General features: G+C 43.0%; 1 protein-coding gene across 2 annotated transcripts in view; it reads right to left on the bottom strand.

The window, feature by feature from the left end:
* Window positions 1–22,122, bottom strand: part of LOC134631652 (guanine nucleotide-binding protein G(o) subunit alpha) — a 96,515-nt gene that overhangs the window by 5,931 nt on the left and 68,462 nt on the right. Inside the window, exons 4-8 of one of the 2 annotated variants that reach the window (XM_063480197.1) lie at window positions 21,075–21,235; window positions 14,972–15,100; window positions 12,573–12,702; window positions 8,537–8,690; window positions 145–5,617 (exon numbers count right to left, since the gene is read on the bottom strand). In XM_063480197.1, the coding sequence (XP_063336267.1) occupies window positions 5,427–5,617; window positions 8,537–8,690; window positions 12,573–12,702; window positions 14,972–15,100; window positions 21,075–21,235 (765 nt within the window). In that variant the 3' untranslated portion in view covers window positions 145–5,426. Of the gene's footprint in view, window positions 1–144; window positions 5,618–8,536; window positions 8,691–12,572; window positions 12,703–14,971; window positions 15,101–21,074; window positions 21,236–22,122 lie in introns of those variants that run through there. The other variant, XM_063480196.1, reaches the window with a different exon arrangement.

Below are 22,122 nucleotides of genomic sequence, written 5' to 3'. Positions count from 1 at the left end.
CCCATATTTTCAATAAATAATTATAGTTCGTGGAGGAAAGCAAAACATATTCTGGTCAACATTTACATTCAAATCAGCTCCAAGTGCACACACACACACACACACACACACACAGGACAAAGAAAAATAATCACCCATATCAAGTTACTCATGTGATGCTTTATTGTCTTTATCTCATGTATAAATACAACATCCAATAAATTATGACAACAGTGAGGGAGTTACAGCAGATGCATTTTATGCACAGCGATGGATAAAATGCAGCATTCACACGCACGCGCAGGCACACGCTCATACAAACTCGCACACGCACAGATAACAGCTTAGTAGATGTGGGCAGTGTTGCCAACTTAGCGACTTTTTTTTCTAAAAAGCAACTAGCGACAAATCTGGCGACTTTTTCTGGTGTTATTGGAGACTTATATATAATGACTTTTTGACGTGAAAGCGCGTATCGCTCTTACTCTCAACAAGCAGCGGTGCTTTGGCCCGGTGCACCTCACCCGTGCCAAAGCGCTCACAGGCGGAGGATAGTCCTCCCCCAGCTGCTAATCAGGGCAGGAGATGTTCACACCTATGCGTCCAAACTGCAAATGAATCGCGCATGAGCGAAGCCGCCGCTCCCGCACTGACTGTAACGCAGACAGTTCTTCTTTTACTGTTATGCTGTTTTGTGGATCACAAGGTTTAAAACTACTAATAAACACACACATACAAAGTAACTCCACCAGAGTGCCTATTTCGGGTCACTTTTGCCGGTCCAAGCCCGGATAAAGGAGCAGGGTTGGAATTGTGACATTGCGTGCAATTGGTCGGCAGCCTTAACATGAAATTTCCCACTCGCGGGACTAATAAAGGTATCTTATCTTATCTTATCTTAAAAAACAATAATTGCTAAAAGAAATTTAATTTGTAGTTCTAAATAAATTCTAACTGCATTTAGGACGTTTTTTTACTCACTTTTTTCCACGATGTTGTTTCTCTCTCCAACAACGTAGGTTACAATTACATTAGCATGACCAATTATGCAAATTAGGCGATGACATCATTTAGCGACTTCTAGCGATTTTTAGGACAGCCAATAGCGATTTTCCTTACTGAGGAGTTGGCAACACTGGATGTGGGCGACTTGTACAGTACAGCGAGTGTTGGTTGGTACCAGCATGTTGGTTGAACAGAGACTGGAAGGTTAAAGCAGCGAGAGCACGGCGAGTGCAAGGACGCTGATGTGTACAGGTGTTCTGGGAATCCATCCTACCTGGCAAACCATCCTACCCGTTGTTTCTGCGCATGCGCACAACACGAAATTCAGTGGCAAACCGTCCTACCTTTGTGAATATTAGCTAGAAAAATACTCTGACGGGTAAAATTAAGTGCCAAACAATGCTACCTTTGTGAATGTTACCTACAAGCATACTTTAACGGGTAAAATGAAGTGGCAAACCATCCTGCCTGTATGAATATGAGCTACAAGCATACTCAGATGGGCAAAGTTAAGTGGCAAACCGTCATACCTACTTAAATTGGTGCTGGAATTACTCTGTGACAGCAGAAATGTGCATAAACTACTTACGGTAGGACGTTTTGCCAAAGTAGGATGGTTTGCGGCATAAACTCTGCCTGATGCTATCACGGTTCGTTACGGTCATGTCCCCCCAGCTCTCGGACATCTCTCCCAGCTCAGCAGCCTGAGTGCACATTACATCAGCTGGCGCGGTTTAGCAGGGACCGAATGTTAAAAGGTTGCAAGCAAAAAAGTTTCTAAATCCAAAGTACAAATAAGTCAGCAAAAACAGGCCACAGGAGCTCATTTAAACCTAACACGGGAAAGATTTGGCACTTCGGTTTGGCTGCCATTGTGACATTTCAACAGCTTTTTGTGCTGTTGTGGCAATGACATGGCAAAAGGTGCTAACATTTCTTTTGTGACACCACCTGCTGCCCAGAAGCGCACCCACGCTGCTGTCCCCAACTCTCAAAGCTGAATAGGCCACTGATTGTGTTATCCACACAGCAGAACAATGCAAACAAACGACCCACAAATGTGTCCTTCAGCGCACCCTATAGGAATGAAGTATTTGCCATCAATATGAACTACTTGCTACTTCCTTGTCCTCCTCTTGTCCTCTCGACCTCGCCTACTGTTGCAGTTGTCTTCTGTTATTTGGGATTGGTCCTAAACCACTAATTGTATTACAGCTCGCCTGATGCAGAAACAACGACGAGGTAATAATGTGGAGGACCGCACGTTTCCCGTCCCGGGCGCCTGAAAAGACGAGACTGGACTGTAAACACTGTAGGTGAAGCAGAGCAGAGCACTTACACTGTTCACCTCAACTAAAAAAGAGGCTTTCACATTTTTAATTGCGTAACAGACTGGCTTTGGTCTTTTCACCTCTCATCATGTACACCATGACTTCTACTGAACGGTTTATGAAAAAAGACGTTTCTGCTCAATTCAGTAAATTTTCTATTAGCTGCCGTCTTTAGCGTATGTTCAGTAAAATTCAAGTGTTGTGTTCTGTGAATAAATTTAGGCACACACTGATCTGAGATCACTCTAACTAATTTAGTATGTCACTGACAAACAGCATGAATCCCTGTAGGTCCGTGCGGTGCCTCAGGTTAACGTTGGAAGACAAAGCTCCGACGCTGTCCTGTCACCGTCAGCCCGACGGCAGCACAAACTTAACGGTTTCCTTTCATCTGTGTGTTAACGGCTACCAGGAGGCGCAGCACCTTTGCAGAGCAGCAGTCGTCAGCGCAGCGTGGATGTGGAGTGACTAAATAGCTGTGTATCTGTTGCATCAGACGCACAGTTGTGCTCCTACGCGTATCACACAGAGGAAAATCATTTAGGTAAGAGGAGATTTGGTTTTATTATGAGTGAAATGTGCGATTGCAGTGATACTAACCTCTGCACTGCATAGACGGGGAGGAAAAGGATCGTGTTTGAACTCTGTACGCGATCATTCCACGGTTTAGGAAAAAAATCCGAATTTATAGAAGAACTTTGATTTTTGGATCGATGGGATTAAGCACCGATTCAGCATGTCAACACTAAACGCTTTGTGTTTGGAAGGAACAGAAGCTTCATGCAAAGTGTAGCGAATGAATGAAGCTACTGAGAGTGAAAACTAAGGAGAGGCTCACACAGAACGCAGAGATCGTTTTCCTTTCTCTACATGTAACAGATCAGTCAGAGGAGACGACGATGAAACGCCTTTAGCAGTCGTGGCAGCGGCTCGTTGTGTGGCCGTGTGAACCTCTTTGGCTGGAAACTGCAGTATTATTTGGCAACTAAGGTGTCGTGACATTTTGAAGCCCCGTGAGTGTGTTTGTGTGTCTGAGGCCTGTCTGTGCTGAAAGGGTAGATAGGTGCCCTCTGGGTAATTAATCCACAGATGCTGACTCCACCGCATCACCCATGGGCTGATGTCGTCTCTTACACAACACACACACATGTTCATGAGCATGTACACACACACACACACACACACACACCGTGACCTTTTCTGTACTATCAACAGACACACGTAGGTAACTATATACAATCTGAAAACATGAACACACAAAATACACATCAGTACACGGCACACAGCACGCAGGCTGAGCGACAGCCTCAGGGAGCGCTCTGTTTCTAATGACCAAATTTGGCACAGATGTGGTCGGACGGGCCGATGATGACGACATCTACCTGTGCTCCAAAAATGGCAGCTCTGAGCAGAGGGAACACATCCGGTTGTTTGTGCGTGGATGGAAAAGTGGAATAAAGCGAATGCCCTTCTCATAAATAAAGATGACTCTGTTTGGCGGGGAGCGCGCTCGGCTTAGTCGGCTCCATCGCGTCTCACAGACAAACACTTTCTATATGACGATGTTAACTGTGGCTACACGGAGGAACTCATGACGTAGCTCCAGTACTGCACTGATCTCTCTGAGCTGGGTCAGAACAGCGCCCGTCACTTCTCTGTTCGTTTTATGATCAATTCCAAACAGATGTCGAGCTACGGGGAGAACAGCATGGATACAATCGTAGTCACAGAGTCTGCGTTTGTGTCCCAGAGGACGTACACATCAGTCTGTAATCTTTCAAAGCTCACCTCTGGTTTATTAAGGTGGACTGGAGGACAGCAGGGATATTGCACGGTGCAGCCTGACACAGTGGATGCAGTGCCCTTTAAAATCAATACTTGTACTGAAGCATTATCTAGGCGGAAACTGTCCGCGGGAGTCGGCACAAGCTTCTGCGACTCTTTGTTTCAATTGATTTTAAGGAGTCCCGTGCAAGAAGCGAGATGAGCCTGCAGCCGGGAATGACGTCTGCAGAGATTAATGATGACAGCGGCGTGGCTCAAGCAACAACATTCTCTTTATGCACTCATTTACACTATGAAATTAGATTCAATCAAAAGAGGAAAATATCAGGAGGTTTACTGAAACCTACACGGGCCGAAAAAGTTTCATCTTGGATTAAAAGCACAGCAGTAAGATTTCGTGGTATGTTCTCACGGCCCGACTCTTTAGAATGACGTGATTTTATTTTAAAAAGTCCACAGAGTGGACCTTTAATGTGAGGATGACGAGGATAAAAGTTCACAGCACAAACAAGCCGCCAGCAGGTGTGTGTGTCTGTGGTGTCCCTGTGGACCACCCACTAGTGACCAGGGTGTACTCTGTTTTTTACTATGGGAACTTTACGTAAAAGTGGCAATCCCATTTAAATAAACCAAACTCATTATAGATTATTATTTTTATCATTTGCATTTCACAACAGTGTTGCTGTAACTCCCCCCTCAGCTTCTTAGTGGGCACAAATACTGCTGGGAATTTAACCCCCCAAAACTCTACTACTCTGAAAATATCATACAATTATTTTCATCGACTTAATAGCTCTGAAATTTACACTTAGTACTTGAAATGCCTGCAATAAAGTCAGTTTTGATTAAAGCTTTGAGTTAGCTAAACTTGACCTCCACTAAGACTAATCATACGCACGTTTGCGTCGACTTTTGGTATAAATAAGGCACAAATTTATGATACAAAAGTATGAATACACAAATTGAAATCAAAGGGAAAAAAGTAAATACATCTAGTAAAACGAGTGATTCAGTACACTAGACTGTGTTCGGCTCAGCTGGTCTCTCGTTCTGCCTCTCAGCTTAGGTATTGTGCAAAATATCTGCAGCACAGCGAGAACAGATTTTAGATAGAAGGTATGATTAAAATAACGGTTCTTAATTAGGATTGAAAAAGATAAGATGTCTCAGCCAACCAACCACCAACAACCAACCAGTTAATTCAAACTTGGCCAGTATGAGAAATGAGTACGATGACATCATGAACACAGCTCAGATCCCACATTTGACGGGCTCTCTCACATACAAGTCAAACACCCAGCATCCATTGGCCAAAGTTTAACAGCATCACGAGTACAGGCCACACCCTCGGAGGTTATTGGCTATGATGACGTCAGTGACGGCGTCAAAGACAAACTGGATGTTGCCGGTGTCCGTAGCACAGGTCACGTGGGAGTACACTTCTTTCTTGGATGACTTGTTCTTGCTCTCATATTGAGACTTGATGTATCCCAGCCCCTCTGTGTAAGTATTTAGACCTGAGGACACACACACACACACACACACACACACACACACACACACACACACACACACACACACACACACAGTTAGAATAAAAAACAGTTCAATTCACTTTTATTTACACAGCGCCAAATCACAACAACAGTCGCCTCAAGGCACTTTATATTGTAAGGTAGACCCTACAATAATACATATTGTATGACTCCCTATGAGCAAGCACTTTGGCGACAGTGGGAAGGAAAAACTCCCTTTTAACAGGAAGAAACCTCCGGCAGAACCAGGCTCAGGGAGGGGCGGGGCCATCTGCTGCGACCGGTTGTGATCTGAACCTTTGTATCCGTGTGCTGCCCTCCATGTTTTCTGAAAACATCACCTTTGACTCTGAGCACACATTCAGCTGAGGCGTGCTCTGTCGGCTGTTGAGCCAAGCTTCAATAAAAATGATGCACGGGCTGCGTTCTCAGACGAGGTGATTTCAGACAGATAAATGATACGTGATGGAAGCTAATATGTCCTGTTATTGCTGGCGCAGACTGCAACTTCCTGAACATTATTAATGTGTTACAGACTTCAGAATGTGACAGATACGAGGCCCTAAAGCTAAAAATAACGGAGCCATTATTCGTACCGTGCATTGATCAATTTACCAGCACTGGCAAATCCACTGTGCAGCCTTTTAGCTCAACAGCATTATCAACTGTTCTGCCTTTACGCAAGCATTTGGCAGGTAATGCAGCTTAAATTGGTACAGTGCTTTTAGAATGAGTCAGATCTCACTGATTGGAGCAAATGTTGTTCCAAGTGTCGCTAACATCTATCTGGCTCTCAGCCATTAGCAGCACTGTGGTTCGTCTGTCTGCTTCGGTGGCAACTTCATCAGAACAGGCACAAAGTCTGCAGAGGGGTGAAGAGAGGAGGAGAAGAGGGGCCGAAAACAAGATTGGAATTCTAATTCTCGCTTTCTCACAGTCCCGCTGGCTCGGCCTCTTGCGTTCCCACCATCTTGCTTTGCCCGTGTTGTTATAATTTTCTCACACTCTTGCTCTCTTCGTCTCTGGCATTGCCCCCCCCTCGCCGCCTCACATGTTGTCTTGTCTCTTGTTTCCTCTCTCACTGGAGCTCCTCTCGTGCTCCCACTAACACCCCAGCTTTCATTCCCTGTGAGTCTCTTTGTCTGTACTCAACGTTATGTTCGACTTTCATACTTTCTTAGAAATCAGCACAATTGTGACTCAGAATTTAGACTTCAAAACTGAGAACTACATATATGAATGGCCAGGTTTGATTCATTTCAGTGTATTTTTGCTCTGCGTGAAATCTCGACATGCTTGTTTTTAATGAAAGAGTAACTTCAGCGAATGATAGCTTGCTGTCTTAAATCATCAACCACATCACCAGCTCTAATATAGGTGCAGCTGGACTGTGGTGACAAAAGAATGGACTTTTACACCATAATGCAGTCATGAAAGGGAAGTCACTTTGTTTAGTCTGAGTAGCTAATGCTAGCAGCTGTCCACAGATCTCAGGCTCGTTTCAATAAACAGCTGGAGCAGCTGAAGAAGTTTGCCAACGTTTCTGCTCGATTGCTGCTTCGCCTAATTACAAATACGGGTGTGTGTGCGATACTTAATAGCAGCATCTGGTGCTGACAGTTTGAATGTGAAAAAAGTGATTCACCCACAGTTTTAAAAAAAGAAATTGACAAAAAACCTTTTCCCCTAGTCCTGATTCGACACAACTATCAAACCCTGGAGGCAGAAATACTGTAGCCAGACTTTGTGTTAATAGACCTCTCTGCACTGAGCCATACTTGTGATTAATCTCTGTCCCTCTTCCACAGCATGTCTTTATCCTGTCTTCCTTCTCTCACCCCAACCGGTCGCAGCAGATGGCCCCGCCCCTCCCTGAGCCTGGTTCTGCTGGAGGTTTCTTCCTGTTAAAAGGGAGTTTTTCCTTCCCACTGTCGCCAAAGTGCTTGCTGATATGATTGTTGGGTTTTTCCCTGTATGTATTATTGTAGGGTCTACCTTACAATATAAAGCGCCTTGAGGGGACTGTTGCTGTGATTTAGCGCTGTGTAAATAAAGTTGAATAGTAAACATATTTTTCCATTTTCCATTCCAGTGGTGACGAATGCTGTAAAGAGCCACCAAGCAACATCTAGCTGGGAACTAATGCTTCTTAAAGCCTGCAGCTCTGATGTCAAGCAGGAACACTGCTGTAACTTCTGATGTAGTTATTTGAATACGTACTGCATTTGTAGTATTGACTGTACCTGGCAGTGTAACCTGTGGCCTAAGCAGGAGAGGGCACATAAGATTTGATGTCACTTTTACGTTTATCCACTGAGATCGGCTCAAAGCTGTGGGCAGATTATGAATCAGGCGAGGCTCCACTCTTACAAGTGTGTACTGTCAATATATAGAAAGCACCATATAAAGATTTCAAATGTCGTGACATATTTGATATCTGACCTCCTTTAAAGTCGAGAGATTGAGCCAAAGAGATTGGCTATTTAAAACATTGTTTCCTGCTGTGTAAGCAATGATGTAACCTCTGACCTTTTCTTCAAGGTCAAATTTCCATAAAATGTGTCTCATCTTTGAACCTTTTGTTTGTATCGTAACATTTAGTGAATGATGTCGGTATATGGATTTCCTAAATATCACGTTGTAGTTTGCGTTCAAATATCTCGTCACCTTTGACCTCTGATCTCACTGTTCCACTTCACAGCTGCCTTTCCTTTACTGCACTACAAACTTTTTAAACAAAAACAAAATGAATACATAGAAAAGAACAATTCCCTTAAAAGTAAATCCTCGGTGCAGGTTTGGACTCTCGGAGAGCTTCTAGTTTTAGTTTTAGAACCCACGTTTGGCTTTTCTTAACATAACTACACTTTATGAGACGTCACAGTGCAGGGTTGTATGTACCAGTGTACTCGGGGAAGCAGATGGACAGCGGTGACTTGCTGATCTTGCTTTCAAAGAGGTCCTTCTTGTTCAGGAAGAGGATGATGGAGGTTTCCTGAAACCACTTGTTGTTACAGATGGAATCGAACAGCTTGAGAGACTCGTGCATGCGGTTCTGTAGGAGAGACATTAGCACGAGTTAACGTTGCTGTTAAACCTCTAACCACTAACACACTGTAAAAAGCACATAACAGAAACACGGGCATATAGTATTCACCTACATGCATACACAAAGCGAAATTAAGAATACCCATATCACATGCACACAATCTTAACACAAAGAGGAATTAAGATTGAATCTAAGAACAGAAGTCCCGGAAGTTCCTCTTGGAAAGTGACACGTATATCTGGGTATGTGTATTTGTATCAACGTATCAGTAACCAACATTATTAGTAATCTAAATAGCAAAGCCATGCTTTTAGCCAGTTAGCTTCTATTACACTGAGTAACTAAGCACAAGCACCCACTCTGGGCCCTGCAGAGTGACGCTTTAAGGAGGAGGAGGTAACTGCACGGGCTAGCAGCATGTATTTGAGGAAAAAGCTGCAGTGACAGTTTGTGGAGGTAATGAACTGTAAAGGCAGAGAGGAGGAGGAGGAGGAGGAGGCTCAAGTTATTACTGCACTTTGAAACTAAAAGCTTTGCAAGTGTTTTCTGACTATATTTATCTTCTTGGCCAAACAGGAACAATGCATGTGCTTCATAAATGAATAATTAGTATCCACTGTTTGGTTGGCTACTAAAATAAGTAGAAGATGAAACAAAACTGAGGCCTGGATTATTTGCTCATACACAATAACAAACCTGTTCATGCTACAGTGAATTTGATTCAGAGAAAGAGTTGAAAGCAGTTTCTCTCCAGTTTGATTTCTTTCCTGCTTAGATCAGGACAGGGGAGCAAAAGCAGCTGATTGGATTAGGGAAAAACAGATCTATAGAAAATTAGGAAATTAAGAAGAGCTTTAAAAAGTTACCAGGAAGAAAGAGAGAGGAGAAAGCCAGACAACATTTTTGGATTGAGCGGTTCACAGACACAAAGAGGCGCTGCTTTCAACTCTCAGAGTGTGCGTACACCTATCGGGGTGGTTTCATACCTGTCTGTGGGTGGAGCTTCTGTAGAAGATCTGACTGCTGATTGGTTAGAGAAGACAGTCGATGGCAACAGTGACAGGAGGAGTGGAAGTAGCCAGAGATGCTGCAGGGCGGAGCTTAGAGCAGGAACAGAAAATGCAAGGGACCCTGCCGCCCCAACCCAAGTCCCACTTCCTTTTCAAACCCCCCCCCCCCCTCTATCCCACATACACACACATGCATCTCAAGTGCTAAAAAGAAAGTGTTTAGGCAGGAAGACAGTATCCACATACAGCAGTCGTCTCGTTAAAGGGTGGGGGGATACGCCTGTGTTCGTAAGAGCGTTCCAACAGAAATGAGATAAGGAGGTGACACAGAAAAAACAATGCAAGAGCTGCTGGAGTAGACGCAATAGAACAACACAGCAACAGTACTGAGTGTAGCGTGACCCGTGTTGATGTCTCTCTAACACACTGATGCTTTTGAAAAGGTCAGAAAGCCGGCGAGCGGCTCTTTCAGCTCTTCTCTGTCCTCTGAAACAGCCCACGAATAAATCTTGGCTATAAGAAGTTTTCCTGTTCTACCAATGGCAGCATATCTGCAAGTGTTGAAAGGCTTTAAGAAACATTCACTCAAGCAATATATTTGAAGCTGTAACTCACACGTGTCATCAAACAGAAGTGTTATAAATGTCATGTGTGTGGGTGATTATGGGATGTATAATGTCAAGGAGTTCATAACAGTGAAATGTGAATGAACGAGGCCTTTGGCCCTATTTTGTTTTTTGCCACCATTATTTATTAATATATAATAATAATAATAATACTGATAATAACAACACATTGATATAATGTAACAGTTTCTTCCCAAAAGCCATAGCCACCCTGAGCTCACACCTGACGACACAGCTCCACCCCCCAATCCAAGGACTTCCCTCTGTACATAAACTACCGTCAATAGTGTGCAATACTTCATTTCTGTGCAATTACCCACACTCTAAATATATAACACTATTTATTTGTATATTTGCACACTAACTGTGCACCTCACCCTCCTTTCTTTTCCCACACGTCTGCAGATGTTGTGGATCTCACTGTACATGTGTATAGTGACATTAAAAGACTAAGTCAGGTGACTTTGGCGATCTCTAGTATTCTGGGAGTTCTTGGGAAAACTATTTCACACGTCATTAAACACAGTTAAATGCAGGCACGGAGCATGGCGTCATGTAGCATGAAACAGCCTTCGAAACAAGTCAGCAGACAGAGCAGTGAGGACTGCAGACGCATGATCTCGGTCTGATAGGGAAAAGAAAAATCTCCCGTCCAGCAAGGATTAGTGTAATGGGAAACATTGCCATTCTAATTAAATCCACAGCCTATCAGCGACTTTGATGAACTGCCCAGAAGGGATATGCAGTATGTATCACTCCCATTACTGCCGGGTTTGGGGGGGGGTATCTTTACCATTCGACTGTGTAACATCCTTACCGTGCGCATACGGACGCATCTGCTAGTAAAACTGACAGAGGATGCGGCAGCTCGTTGAAAACTGTTTGGTTCAACAATATTAGTGTTAATTTGAGAATTACGTCAGTCAATTACAAAAACAAAAAAACTCCAGCTAGTGTTGTCTGAACATATCAGCGGTGTTTACTGCTGGATGCCTGGATCTGTCTTGTAGTTGTGTCTTGGGATTTTCAGCTGTCACATCACGTCTCACGTTCATGACATTAGCAGTACTGTAAATTTCTGTCAAGTGATCATTAAGTACGACACTTTTGATTGAAACTCCTGTGGCACTGGTGCAGAGCTAACAGAGGCAGCCTTTCACGGTCTTTCACGGTTTCTACGTCAACAAATCAGAATCACTATCTCGTCGTTGAAAAAGGTCCAGGCTGTTTCTTTCGGTGGGATTTTGCTTTTTCCATACAGGTTTGTAAAGACAAATGCACGACAGTGAAACAGCAAGCTCAAAGCTACGCCTGTTTACAACTGCACCGCTATTTATACGGAGGCACAGAAACAACAGATTTTAAATGCAAGCGGCAAAAACAGGTCAAAGCTATTTGTGAGCACGTTTTGTGATGGATATTTCCTCTCCTTGAGCGCCCGTCTTCTGGTGCTCCCAGCTCAGAGGGAAGCTTGATGACAGCTGCATAAATAGATGAGCACCTGAACACATTTCGACTTCCTGGAATTATCCCAGGATTCACTTTATGCTTATAAATAGCAGCGAGTGCTGTGCATTCAAATCAGCTTATTTGTTTTAGGTTACGCGATATAATCGTTAGGGATCCTCTGTGGTTAATGTAACCACTTCTTTCTTCTCTGCACTGACGACACTTCACCCGTTCCGGACTCTACGGTCGCTATGTTGAATCTCTTCCACGCAGCAAGTGGAACATTCGCTGTGTCCAAGTTAGAAATTTGTTTATTGTACGTTGCAGGGAAGAATAATTTGCATGGGGAAAAATAACTCGCATGTACCTTTGCATTCAGTTACAACTTTTGTTAAACAAAAAAGTTGGAAAACTATTTTCCGTGGGGACTTCAGCGTCCTCACGTATTCTGCAGCAGGAAGTGAGTAAAAGCCCAGAGGATAATTCCACAGAAGTTCATTGTGTAGCACGACGTGTGGTTTACCACAGAGTCAGTCTGTGGGTCCTAACGGGAATGCATTAGGTATTTATATATAACCCTTTCAGACGTGCACGGCTTGACTTCTTCAGACATTTCTCCATCCCTGTCACAAGCTTTATGTCCGCTTACATGTGACAAGGATAGATCTATCTTTATACTGGCTGCTTGTCGTGTGTGCCGTGACCTTTGTTTTCCTAAATCCAGAATGCATAAACGTGGGACGGATTCACTGGAATACAGAGAGAGAGAGAGAGAGAGCACAGCTGTGAACACGTGTCCTTACCGTGGTCTCGTCCTCATGCAGCACCTGGTCATATCCGCTGAGCGCCACACAGAAAATAATGGCTGTGACATCCTCAAAACAATGAATCCACTTCTTCCTCTCTGACCTTTGACCTCCCACATCAAACAGCCTGATGGACACAAGAGACAAACACGGGAAACAAGATCAGATTTTTTAACACAAACATAATTTCAGTCGTCAATTATTACATTTGTACAGAATAGAAATAATAAATTAAATTCAGTCAAGTCAAATTAGAAGGTGATTCAATTTGAAGCTCATTTCGAAGCATGATTCAATTTGAGAACGACTTCTTAGTAGACGTCCAAACTGACGGAGATCCGGGGAGTAAAGCAGCTTTCAGTCCGTGGGTATAACACAGTCCTAATAACAGGTTTACGTCCACACAGAAGGACTCTGGCCTCACTCCTGGACCTGAAGGTGCTCTGAGGATGTCTGATATTAACAGCGTGCCGAGCGCCGTCACAAAGATCTTCTTGAATTTCCTTCTTTTCTCCTCAGAATCTGATTTTTGAAACAGTTTGTGGTTTAAAGAAACACAGAAACAGTTTTTTAACCTGCCTTATGCTGACATCATTTCCTTATACTGTTATTTTGGATATCACTGATGATGATCTGACATGTGACTTTCACTTATTCACGCTCTTCAGATGAACAAAGGAGCTCTTATATTTGCTGTCAGAAGGTTGCTATTAGGATTTCCTCTGCATGAGCGAGGACAGTGTCTCTGTATATGCACACTGTACCTGCTGACTGCAGTGTGTACAGATCAGGGTGTTAGCCTGATGCTAAATCCACACAGGAGATACACACACACACACATGCACACGCACGAAACATGTACACTGATACTGATACGCCCTCACTATCACCCTCCCTCCCCCGAATCCAACGCCTCCTCCCATGCTTACCTCCCATCCGATGTGGACAGCGGATCAGCTGGAGGCGCGATCGAAGATTGCAGCGCTCCCAGATCAGCTGTACACACTGGAATACTCTCCCATGTTGCTTGTCTGTGTTTTATTGTGTTATGTTGTGTTGATATCTGTGCACTCCTGTATTATCCTTTTGTGTTACACATTTCAATATTTTTTTTCCCTTGCTACCTAGCCTGACCTGTCTCCCCAATGTGATGTTTGTGTATTGTATGTACGGTCGGCAAGGTCTGTCATCTCGGTTGTGGGCAACTGCAACTGACAAATAAAGGCTATCTCATCTCATCATCATCTCATCATCTTATATTTGCTGTCAGAAGGTTGCTTTTAGGATTTCCTCTGCATGAGCGAGGACAGTGTCTCTGTATATGCACACTGTACCTGCTGACTGCAGTGTGTACAGATCAGGGTGTTAGCCTGACGCTAAATCCTATCAGGGTTTTATCACAGTGAGTGAAATGGAGCTTCAGAGTATCTGGATTTGTTTCTCCCGTCTCTCCTCTGCAGCGACAGTTTTCCGGATCGATTACCACAGACACGTGGCAATTTCTGACGACAGGTTTGATTTTCTGAGGACTACACTAGAGCTGAAACTGTAGAGGTAGCACAACATCTGTCACATGTATACAAAAACACACACTAACCAAAAAACAGGAGTGTGCTGCACTGAAAGTAAGTCAACTGACGTTGCGAATGACCAGATTCTGATGTGCAATTTTAGAAAAGAACATAACAACCACCCTAAAGGGCTTAATCCACAGTGAGATGAAGTCAGTCAAGTCTGTGATGGGTATAATGGTAGGTAGGTTCATGGGTTACACCCAGGAGAGGAACACTGTAGCCTCCCACACACTGCCTGACTGCTAGTAATAGCAACTGAGCTGACAATATTTAGGCTTCTTCAACAAAGCACACCCAGCACAACTCCTACACAACAGTGAGAGTGACAGAGGAAAGCATCACTCAGCAGAACGAGCTGCACGATATAACCCAAGCAAAAGAAGGAGGAAAAGCAAAACAAGCATTAGCTGCCAAACGTGATGTGCATCCATCCAGAAAAATAATTGGTGTCTATGCTACACTTATTAACCCCTCTGCTGTCTTCAGTTAGGACATGAATGTGTGCTTATACCTGCACACATCCACATAAGTAGGGCGGAAAATGAGCGATTAGATTAGACGCCAGAACAGGACTCGCCCCTTCTCTTTCCCATAATGCCTCTCCTCTCTGTCATCATTCCCACGGCTCCTTGTTCTAATTGAATCAGAGCTCATTTAAAAAGAAGGGAATCATAAATATAGACACTTGTTTAAAGCATTTAATCTCATTAATTACAGGCTGGAGTTCCTACTGTACGCTTGGATAGAGGAACAGTAAGAGGCACCGCTGAGAGTAAAGCACAGAGCGCACACATTGTGGTAGCTGTCGCTTTGGATACTGACCTGAAATGAAGGTTTTTGAAGGTAAAGTGTGTCTCGACGATGCCTGTGGTCTTCACTCGGGTCCTCAGGATGTCCTGCTCTGTGGGCTGGTAGTCCGCCGCACCAATTCGATCTAGGCTGTCTAGATAGCTGCACACAGACACACAAAACTCAGAATCTGACACAACAACTGTTTGTGTACCCATACAACAACTGCAGGAAAATACCACGTGTAAATGAGGTCCAAAAACATCAGCGAGCCATTGTTCTCACAAATTTCCCTGAAGTGTCCTTTACATCCACCAGGAGCTCATGTAAGTGGCTCAATGTTGCTGACTGCATTGACAGAGATGTGAAGTGAATGGATTTGTGGTGCTATAGCCTACTTTCAATTTAAGCACAATCTGACACCCACCCACCCACCACTGTAGATCTGTAAATATCTGAGCTAATTCCAGGTGTTTCTGTTCTTTCCCTGCTCCTTCTATGGGAAGTGAGCCTCAAATCAGCACTGCAGCAACAGCAATGTGTCACATGGTTTGATATCTGATTGTAGAAATCTATTTTAGTAGCTCAGAAATGTTGATTAAATTTTGGTTTACTGGATAACAGCAAACCTCTCGCTGCTACACATTAGAGGAATAACGTCTGTCTGAAATACAAAGTTACCACATGGAGCAGCCACTTGGTAACAAGTGAGGAAGGGGAATGGGAGGATTCACTTATGTAATGGAATATCCCTGGAAGTGGACCTTTATTTTTTAATGTGGACGTATAAATCAAATAATCGTGAACAGCAGAATCCAGAGAATCGTTCTCTCAGTCACTCGAGCTCTCACACTATCTACTGTAGCACACAGCTAAGGGCGACAGAAGGAAGAGCTACAGTTATGTTAGAGTCACTTTGTGATTGTTAGGCTTCCTCTTTAAAACCTGAATACTGCTCTGGTTCCAGCTAATGTGCACCTTGGAAGGTTTAATCCCTCATTTTTTCCTTTCTTATTTATTCCCTTCTTCAAATTAAGATCAATCTCACCATCGGGGCAAAGGACACAGACAGTAAGTAACATTTACAAAGGTTATAAAAGTGTTCATGAAGCGCCTTCCATAGGCGAATGGTCACAAGTGCTGGACACAAATAAAGTAAAATAAATAAGAAAATTAAAAGCCATAAAAAAGATGCATAATAAATTAAAATCAGTAAAAGTATCAACTGAAAACCAAGTTTAAAGTCCACAGAGTCATCTAAATGTAACTGTAATAGGTGACTAGCCCAAAGCTTTGGTGCCACAGATGCATATCTGTAATCTAGAAACTGTTCAAAGTGTTGTTTCAGAGCTGTTAGGAGGATCATTAGTTACTTTTAAAAGACAAAAGCTAGAGAGATGACGAGAAGAAGAAATGGATGGTACGCTGTCACAGCTTCAGCGATAAGAACAACTGATTACAGAGAAAGGAATCTGAATTATATTGTGATTATAATGTGAAAGCTGTAAGGAGGACACAAGAAGACTGCATATTTTTATCCTGAGCAAAGATGACAGTGTGAACAGCTGAGCCTCGATTTATTTCTGAAACTGAAAACAAACAAGCACCACATCCCGAAGATGTGCGCACCATGTTTCTACACAGCATCCGTTGACTGGATTAGTGACTTGGTGTTAAAGCATGTTTCAATTCACAAAATGAAAGGATGCTAATTAGATTACAAGGCAGTCAGTCAAACAAACCAGAGCACTTCATTACAAAGCAATCCAAAGCAGATCAATTATGACGAGTGGTTCATACAATTTGTGTGAACCACATGGTATTTCAAACTGAAAAGTCACAAACATTTTGCAAAGAAACAGCAGATTTCCAAAACCTAGCACGTGGGAAATGTTAATAATGAGCCCAAAGTACTGCGAGGAGCTTAGAAGGTTTACTAAGAAAGAAGGAAAGGTCAGTCAGACTTGCCAAAATTGCTGAGTCTTATGGATTTGCCATTCGTGACCTTCAGGAGGTCTGACCCTCTCTAACAAGAACACATCCGCTCCTCCTGTTTGCTGTTTCCATTCTGTTGTTAGGCTTCACAGAAACACCTTTTCACACGAACTCACACTAACACAAATGCCATTATATAATGTACAGAGCTGCAGTCCCACAAAGGTCTCAAACACACAGTAATGTCAACTACATATCACCTTCGGACAGGCAGATGACGTTTTGTAAGCTGTGTTAGGCTGTTTTTTAGCGGACATACTTCTTGGTACGCTAGGTCAATGAACACCGACCTCAGGAGTACATACAACATTATGGCTTATCACTAAAAGAATGCTTGACCCAAAAGCAACTTTCAACAGACTTAATGCTGATCTGCCACGTCATTGGGCTTTGGCTACTAACTAATGTGTAGCTGGGTAGCTAGCTAAACTAGCAAACCAGACATGATAAGCCCAGCAGATGATGTTTGGAGGCGTAGGCTTCTATAGAGTTATATTTTACTAAGGGGGGAAATACAGGGTCATTGTTTATTAAATTTCCAGTAAAGTGTTTAATAATTACAACAGTGGTTAACTTAATTAGTGCTGTGCCAAGGAACAATGATCTCTGACACGGTCAGACTGATCGCTAACTGCTAACTGCTCAGCAATCAAGCTGATTTCTACCTTATGTTCCAGTCCAGACTGGAAAACCAGGTAATATGGATAATGGACAAGATTTCCAGCTGTGCTTGATATTCCCCACTGCTTATGATTTGATGTGTATTCTACAGCTAAACGTTTTATTCTGATATACACCTTATCTGTTTCTGAAAATGACGAGAATCCAATCACGGTTCTTACGTAAAATGGGATTTCAATAATTATCTCTTTCATGTTTGCTGTGATTCCAAATGTGATTAAAGTTGGGGAAAACTCTAAACTGGGCTAGTTATGTCCATGAAAATGGACTAATAAACCTCTGTGAGTACAACAGCCCGCAGTATTGTTAACAAAGCTATAACATTGAACACTAATTAACTAAAACCGCGATAAAGTGCCATGGAAGAGCTGCATTTCTAAATTGTTTTTGGAGTAATAGCCAACCACAATAACAGGAAACCAACCCGACAGGGACATCTTACACAGAGAGTACGAGAGAGCCAGATATATGGAGTACAGCTGTATTGATCCCCTGCTGTATAAACTCAAGTGCAGTGACTCTATGTGAGCCATTTACTAGTGCAGTGGCTCACTACAGAAACACAATCCATCAAGCAAGAGCCATAAGCAGCCTGTCAGCTCTGTACTTACGGTAACACAAAAAGCTTCTCATGTTTACATTAAAGCAACGATTTATTGTATAAACATCACAATACATACAGTACACCCATATACTCTATCTTCAAGTATAAACTAAATAAAATTTGTTATTACCATTGTAACAGTGACACAGAATTTACTATCTCCATGTAGCATTATGTTTTTTTATGGCAAGAGAGGGGTTGGCTTAACCGTCTTAACCCATAGCTGTTGCTAAGGAACCAGCCTTTAGTTGGTTAGTGTCCCCTACTGCGATGTCCTGACACATATTTAAAACCAGCACTTTTCTACAGAAGCAGCAGCTACGTGATGCAAACCCATGAAAGCTGGCCACAACATAAAAGTGCTCTGAGTCAACAGAGGAAAAATCCCTGTCATTACTTAGCACGAATGAGAAGAAGATGGACCAGGAAATCACACACACACACACACACACACACACACACACACACTGCAGTGGACAAACCAGCATCATTGTGTATAGCAGTGATCTAATAAATGATCGACATGGCTAAAGCAGCTTTGCATTATGACCCAATAACATGTACAGTGAGTCTAAATAGTCAAATGTAATGCAAGCTGTAGAATCAATATACTGAGCACAAAACAGAGACTGTGACATTTAACTGTAACGTTTATCCAACATCGATGACAGAGTGTTTGTAATAGCTGTGCATTATGCACGAGCTCTGTATTAAAGTCTTTTTAGCCTGATGAACTCAGCCAATACTTACAGCATCCATTTAACTACTTTGCCCGGTATTTTTATGTAATTTCATATGTGCAAGTTTGATGTTCACATTTTGAATGACTGACTGTGTCATAAAGGCAGTGGATGTAAATCACAGTCAGAGTGTATGTGCATTGTGCTAAATAGGTCAGCCCATGCAGGGTATTTGCACAGAGACAGACAGAGAGGTGCTTCAGGCAGGACTCTGAATAGACCCTTCTGCTTTCTATGCAATAAAAACACATTAGATGCACTCATGAGTACCAACACACAAAAAAGTACTATTAATATTATTAATAACTGCCAACTTTGGACAGTTTTATAACATTCCCCACATGAGAAATGTATCTTCTGTTAAGGGTTTTCAATAAAGACACACACACACACACACACACACACACACACACACACACACACACACACACACACACACACACACACAGGTTGAACCTAGTGTGGTCTAATCATGTGATAAGTGTCCTATCAGTTCATTGGCTGGTTGCTCTGCTCTGCTCCACAGGCCACAACATAATAGGCAGAGTGCATCAATCTTTAACGTGACATTTAGCACAGACAAACTACACACACAGACACACACACACACACACACAGTGGATGTTACTTAAGTTACTGATTACATGTAAATGCTGATAGGAGTATGTTTGTAATCTTTCACTTTGCCTCCTTCTCCATTTCTCTCGCTCTCTCGTCGTGCCTTGTGACCTTTACATGACCTTTTATTAGCTTTTCTCTCGCAGCCTGTATCTTTAAATGATAACATCCATGTAACTTTCACTGAGTCCTCTGCCACGATCATTTTTCTTGATGTCGTGCTGTAATTTTACTGGCTGTAAGAAGCACAATTAAACGACAAACACGGCACTTGAGGGAAATGACTGCTTCTTCTTCCTCTCTACCCCACCCACTCCCTCTCTCTCTCTTCCTACCTACACGTGCACTCAGCATAAATTAGACCCAGTAATGGCGATTGACTGTAATAGGCGGGGTATGATTGTATGAATAAACAGTAGTGCGTATGTGTTTAAGTTCACGTGTTTTGTTTAAAGCGGTGTAGCAGCTACTAATGACTCATGTATTGATCTGGTCTCAGTAAATCAGGGATCTGCTGACGCAAACACAAAGACAAATATATTTGCTGTGATGATTTGGTGCATCTGTGGGGATCACTACAAACACTTTGTGTCCACAGCCACCAAAGGGATGGGAATCATGCTTAAACTCAGGGTTCCCCCTACTGAGCCGACAGTCTTATCAAACGGGATTTCTAGTTTTTTCCTCGAAATTCACAAAATGCTAAAGTTTACTGTCTGTTGCTTAAAGTTTGAAGCGATTTGCTTTAGTCCAAAGTTACGCAGCAAGTTGTGTTCAGCGATCAACTGCAGGCAGCACGCTTCTCAGGTTGTTAACCATGCAAGCTAGCTATAAGCTATTAGCATTAGCCGGAAACGTCCCAGCTGCTGAGGTTTTGCAGACAGTTGACGGCAACATTAACTTGTCGGCCGTGTTGGATGTGTGATACTCGTGTTGTTTGTGTTTGTAATCCTTCAAAGATGTCTGGAATTAAATAAAGATTTCAATGTAAGATGAAGCAAACGAGGTCCAAGTCGCACTGACCTACAGACCACACAGTTCCCCAACCTCCTTGTGATTGCTTTGGCTGCTAGCACACTGCTGTAATTTTGTTTGAAAGGAAGTGACGATGCTGTCTACAAACACAGGCCAGCTGCTCTTTTCTGAGATGTCGCTGAAAAATGCGACACAAACCGGAAATGGAGCCAAATTTGTGTCCTTTGAAACAACATTCGAATGTCTTCTTTTCCCGTCTGTGGCTCATAGTTAGCAAGTATTTGCAGACAGACATCGAAAACTAAAGAATTACAGCCAACTGTGCCAACGAGTGCAGTCATCGGGTGACGTCTGTTAAACAGTCAGTGATTGCTGCACAGTCTTCATTCACAAAGCGATCTCATTAAACTAACTTTTGGATCAGATTTAGGTTTTTATTTTTGTTATAATGGATTCAGTACTGATATCGGTAATGTTTCCAGCCTCACAACAAAAACACGCAGAAATCAGCACATGGACGTACTACTGCGCTGAATCGTTGAGCTGGTACTCTCGAGCGCGACTGAAGCACTCCTGGATGCCCGAGTCAGACCACAGACGCATCATGGCGGAGAGCAGCTCAGCAGAGTAAGGCTCCGTGTCCTCCATACGACTGACCACATCGCACACCATCTTAGCATCCGCCTGAAAGAAAACACAGCAGGGAGGCAGCTCCAGGTTAGCGCTGTCAGTGGAGTGCAGAAGAGCATCATAGCATCATAGGGATTATGAGACGCTGGAGTACAACAGTGTAGCACTGTGTAAACAATGTAATCAAACCATCTTTGTGAGGAATATTTAGAATGTAAAAGTTTCAGACGTAGCACGAAATGTGTACACGTGTAACACGCGTGTGTCCAGTATTAGCTTTAGAGGGCAAGCAGAAAGGAAGATAAAACAGAGTGACAGCCATTTCTTCTCTTGGTGCAATGTTTCCACAGGAAGTGATGTAAAAACCAGATCAGCACAAAGCTGCAACAACATACAGACAGTCGACTTCAGACATTTGGACTTTATTGGCTAATAACAGCAAATACAAACAAAAAAGACCTCTTTCAACATTTCAGAGCAGCTGGGAGGGACAGAGCTTTTTTAGCCTGTTTGTTTTTAGCTGCAGAGGCCCAAAGAGGCGGTTGTTGTCGTGCAGCTGTGATCTGCTTCCTTCAGGGGCACAGCCAGCTGATCTGCACTGGCTGCCTCCTGGACAAAGACGGCAGCTACATCAGCTCCTGATAACTGATACAGCTGAAGAAGAGTCGCTGTTTGGGGCATGTGATTACAAATGTCAGCGCCGCGCTCATAGCTTTGGGTTATACCCAAACTTTAACATTTCATTCTTGTAAAGTATCAAACATATTTTTTTATTATAACTAGGCTGTTCAGTGTTTATTTCAGCTTGCCAATAAGCTCAGAGTAAAGCAGCTCGGAGATCCACAGCGTTTGATCCCAGCCCCCTCCCGGCCTTCGCTCTGTCATTATTGATTTCTTTTCTCTGCACTTACATGATCGTTGTGCCAGAACGCTCAAGCCCT

Source organism: Pelmatolapia mariae, linkage group LG7 (genome assembly GCF_036321145.2).
Source record: "Pelmatolapia mariae isolate MD_Pm_ZW linkage group LG7, Pm_UMD_F_2, whole genome shotgun sequence".
NCBI lineage: Eukaryota > Metazoa > Chordata > Actinopteri > Cichliformes > Cichlidae > Pelmatolapia > Pelmatolapia mariae.
This window is presented reverse-complemented; position numbering and strand designations above follow the sequence as displayed.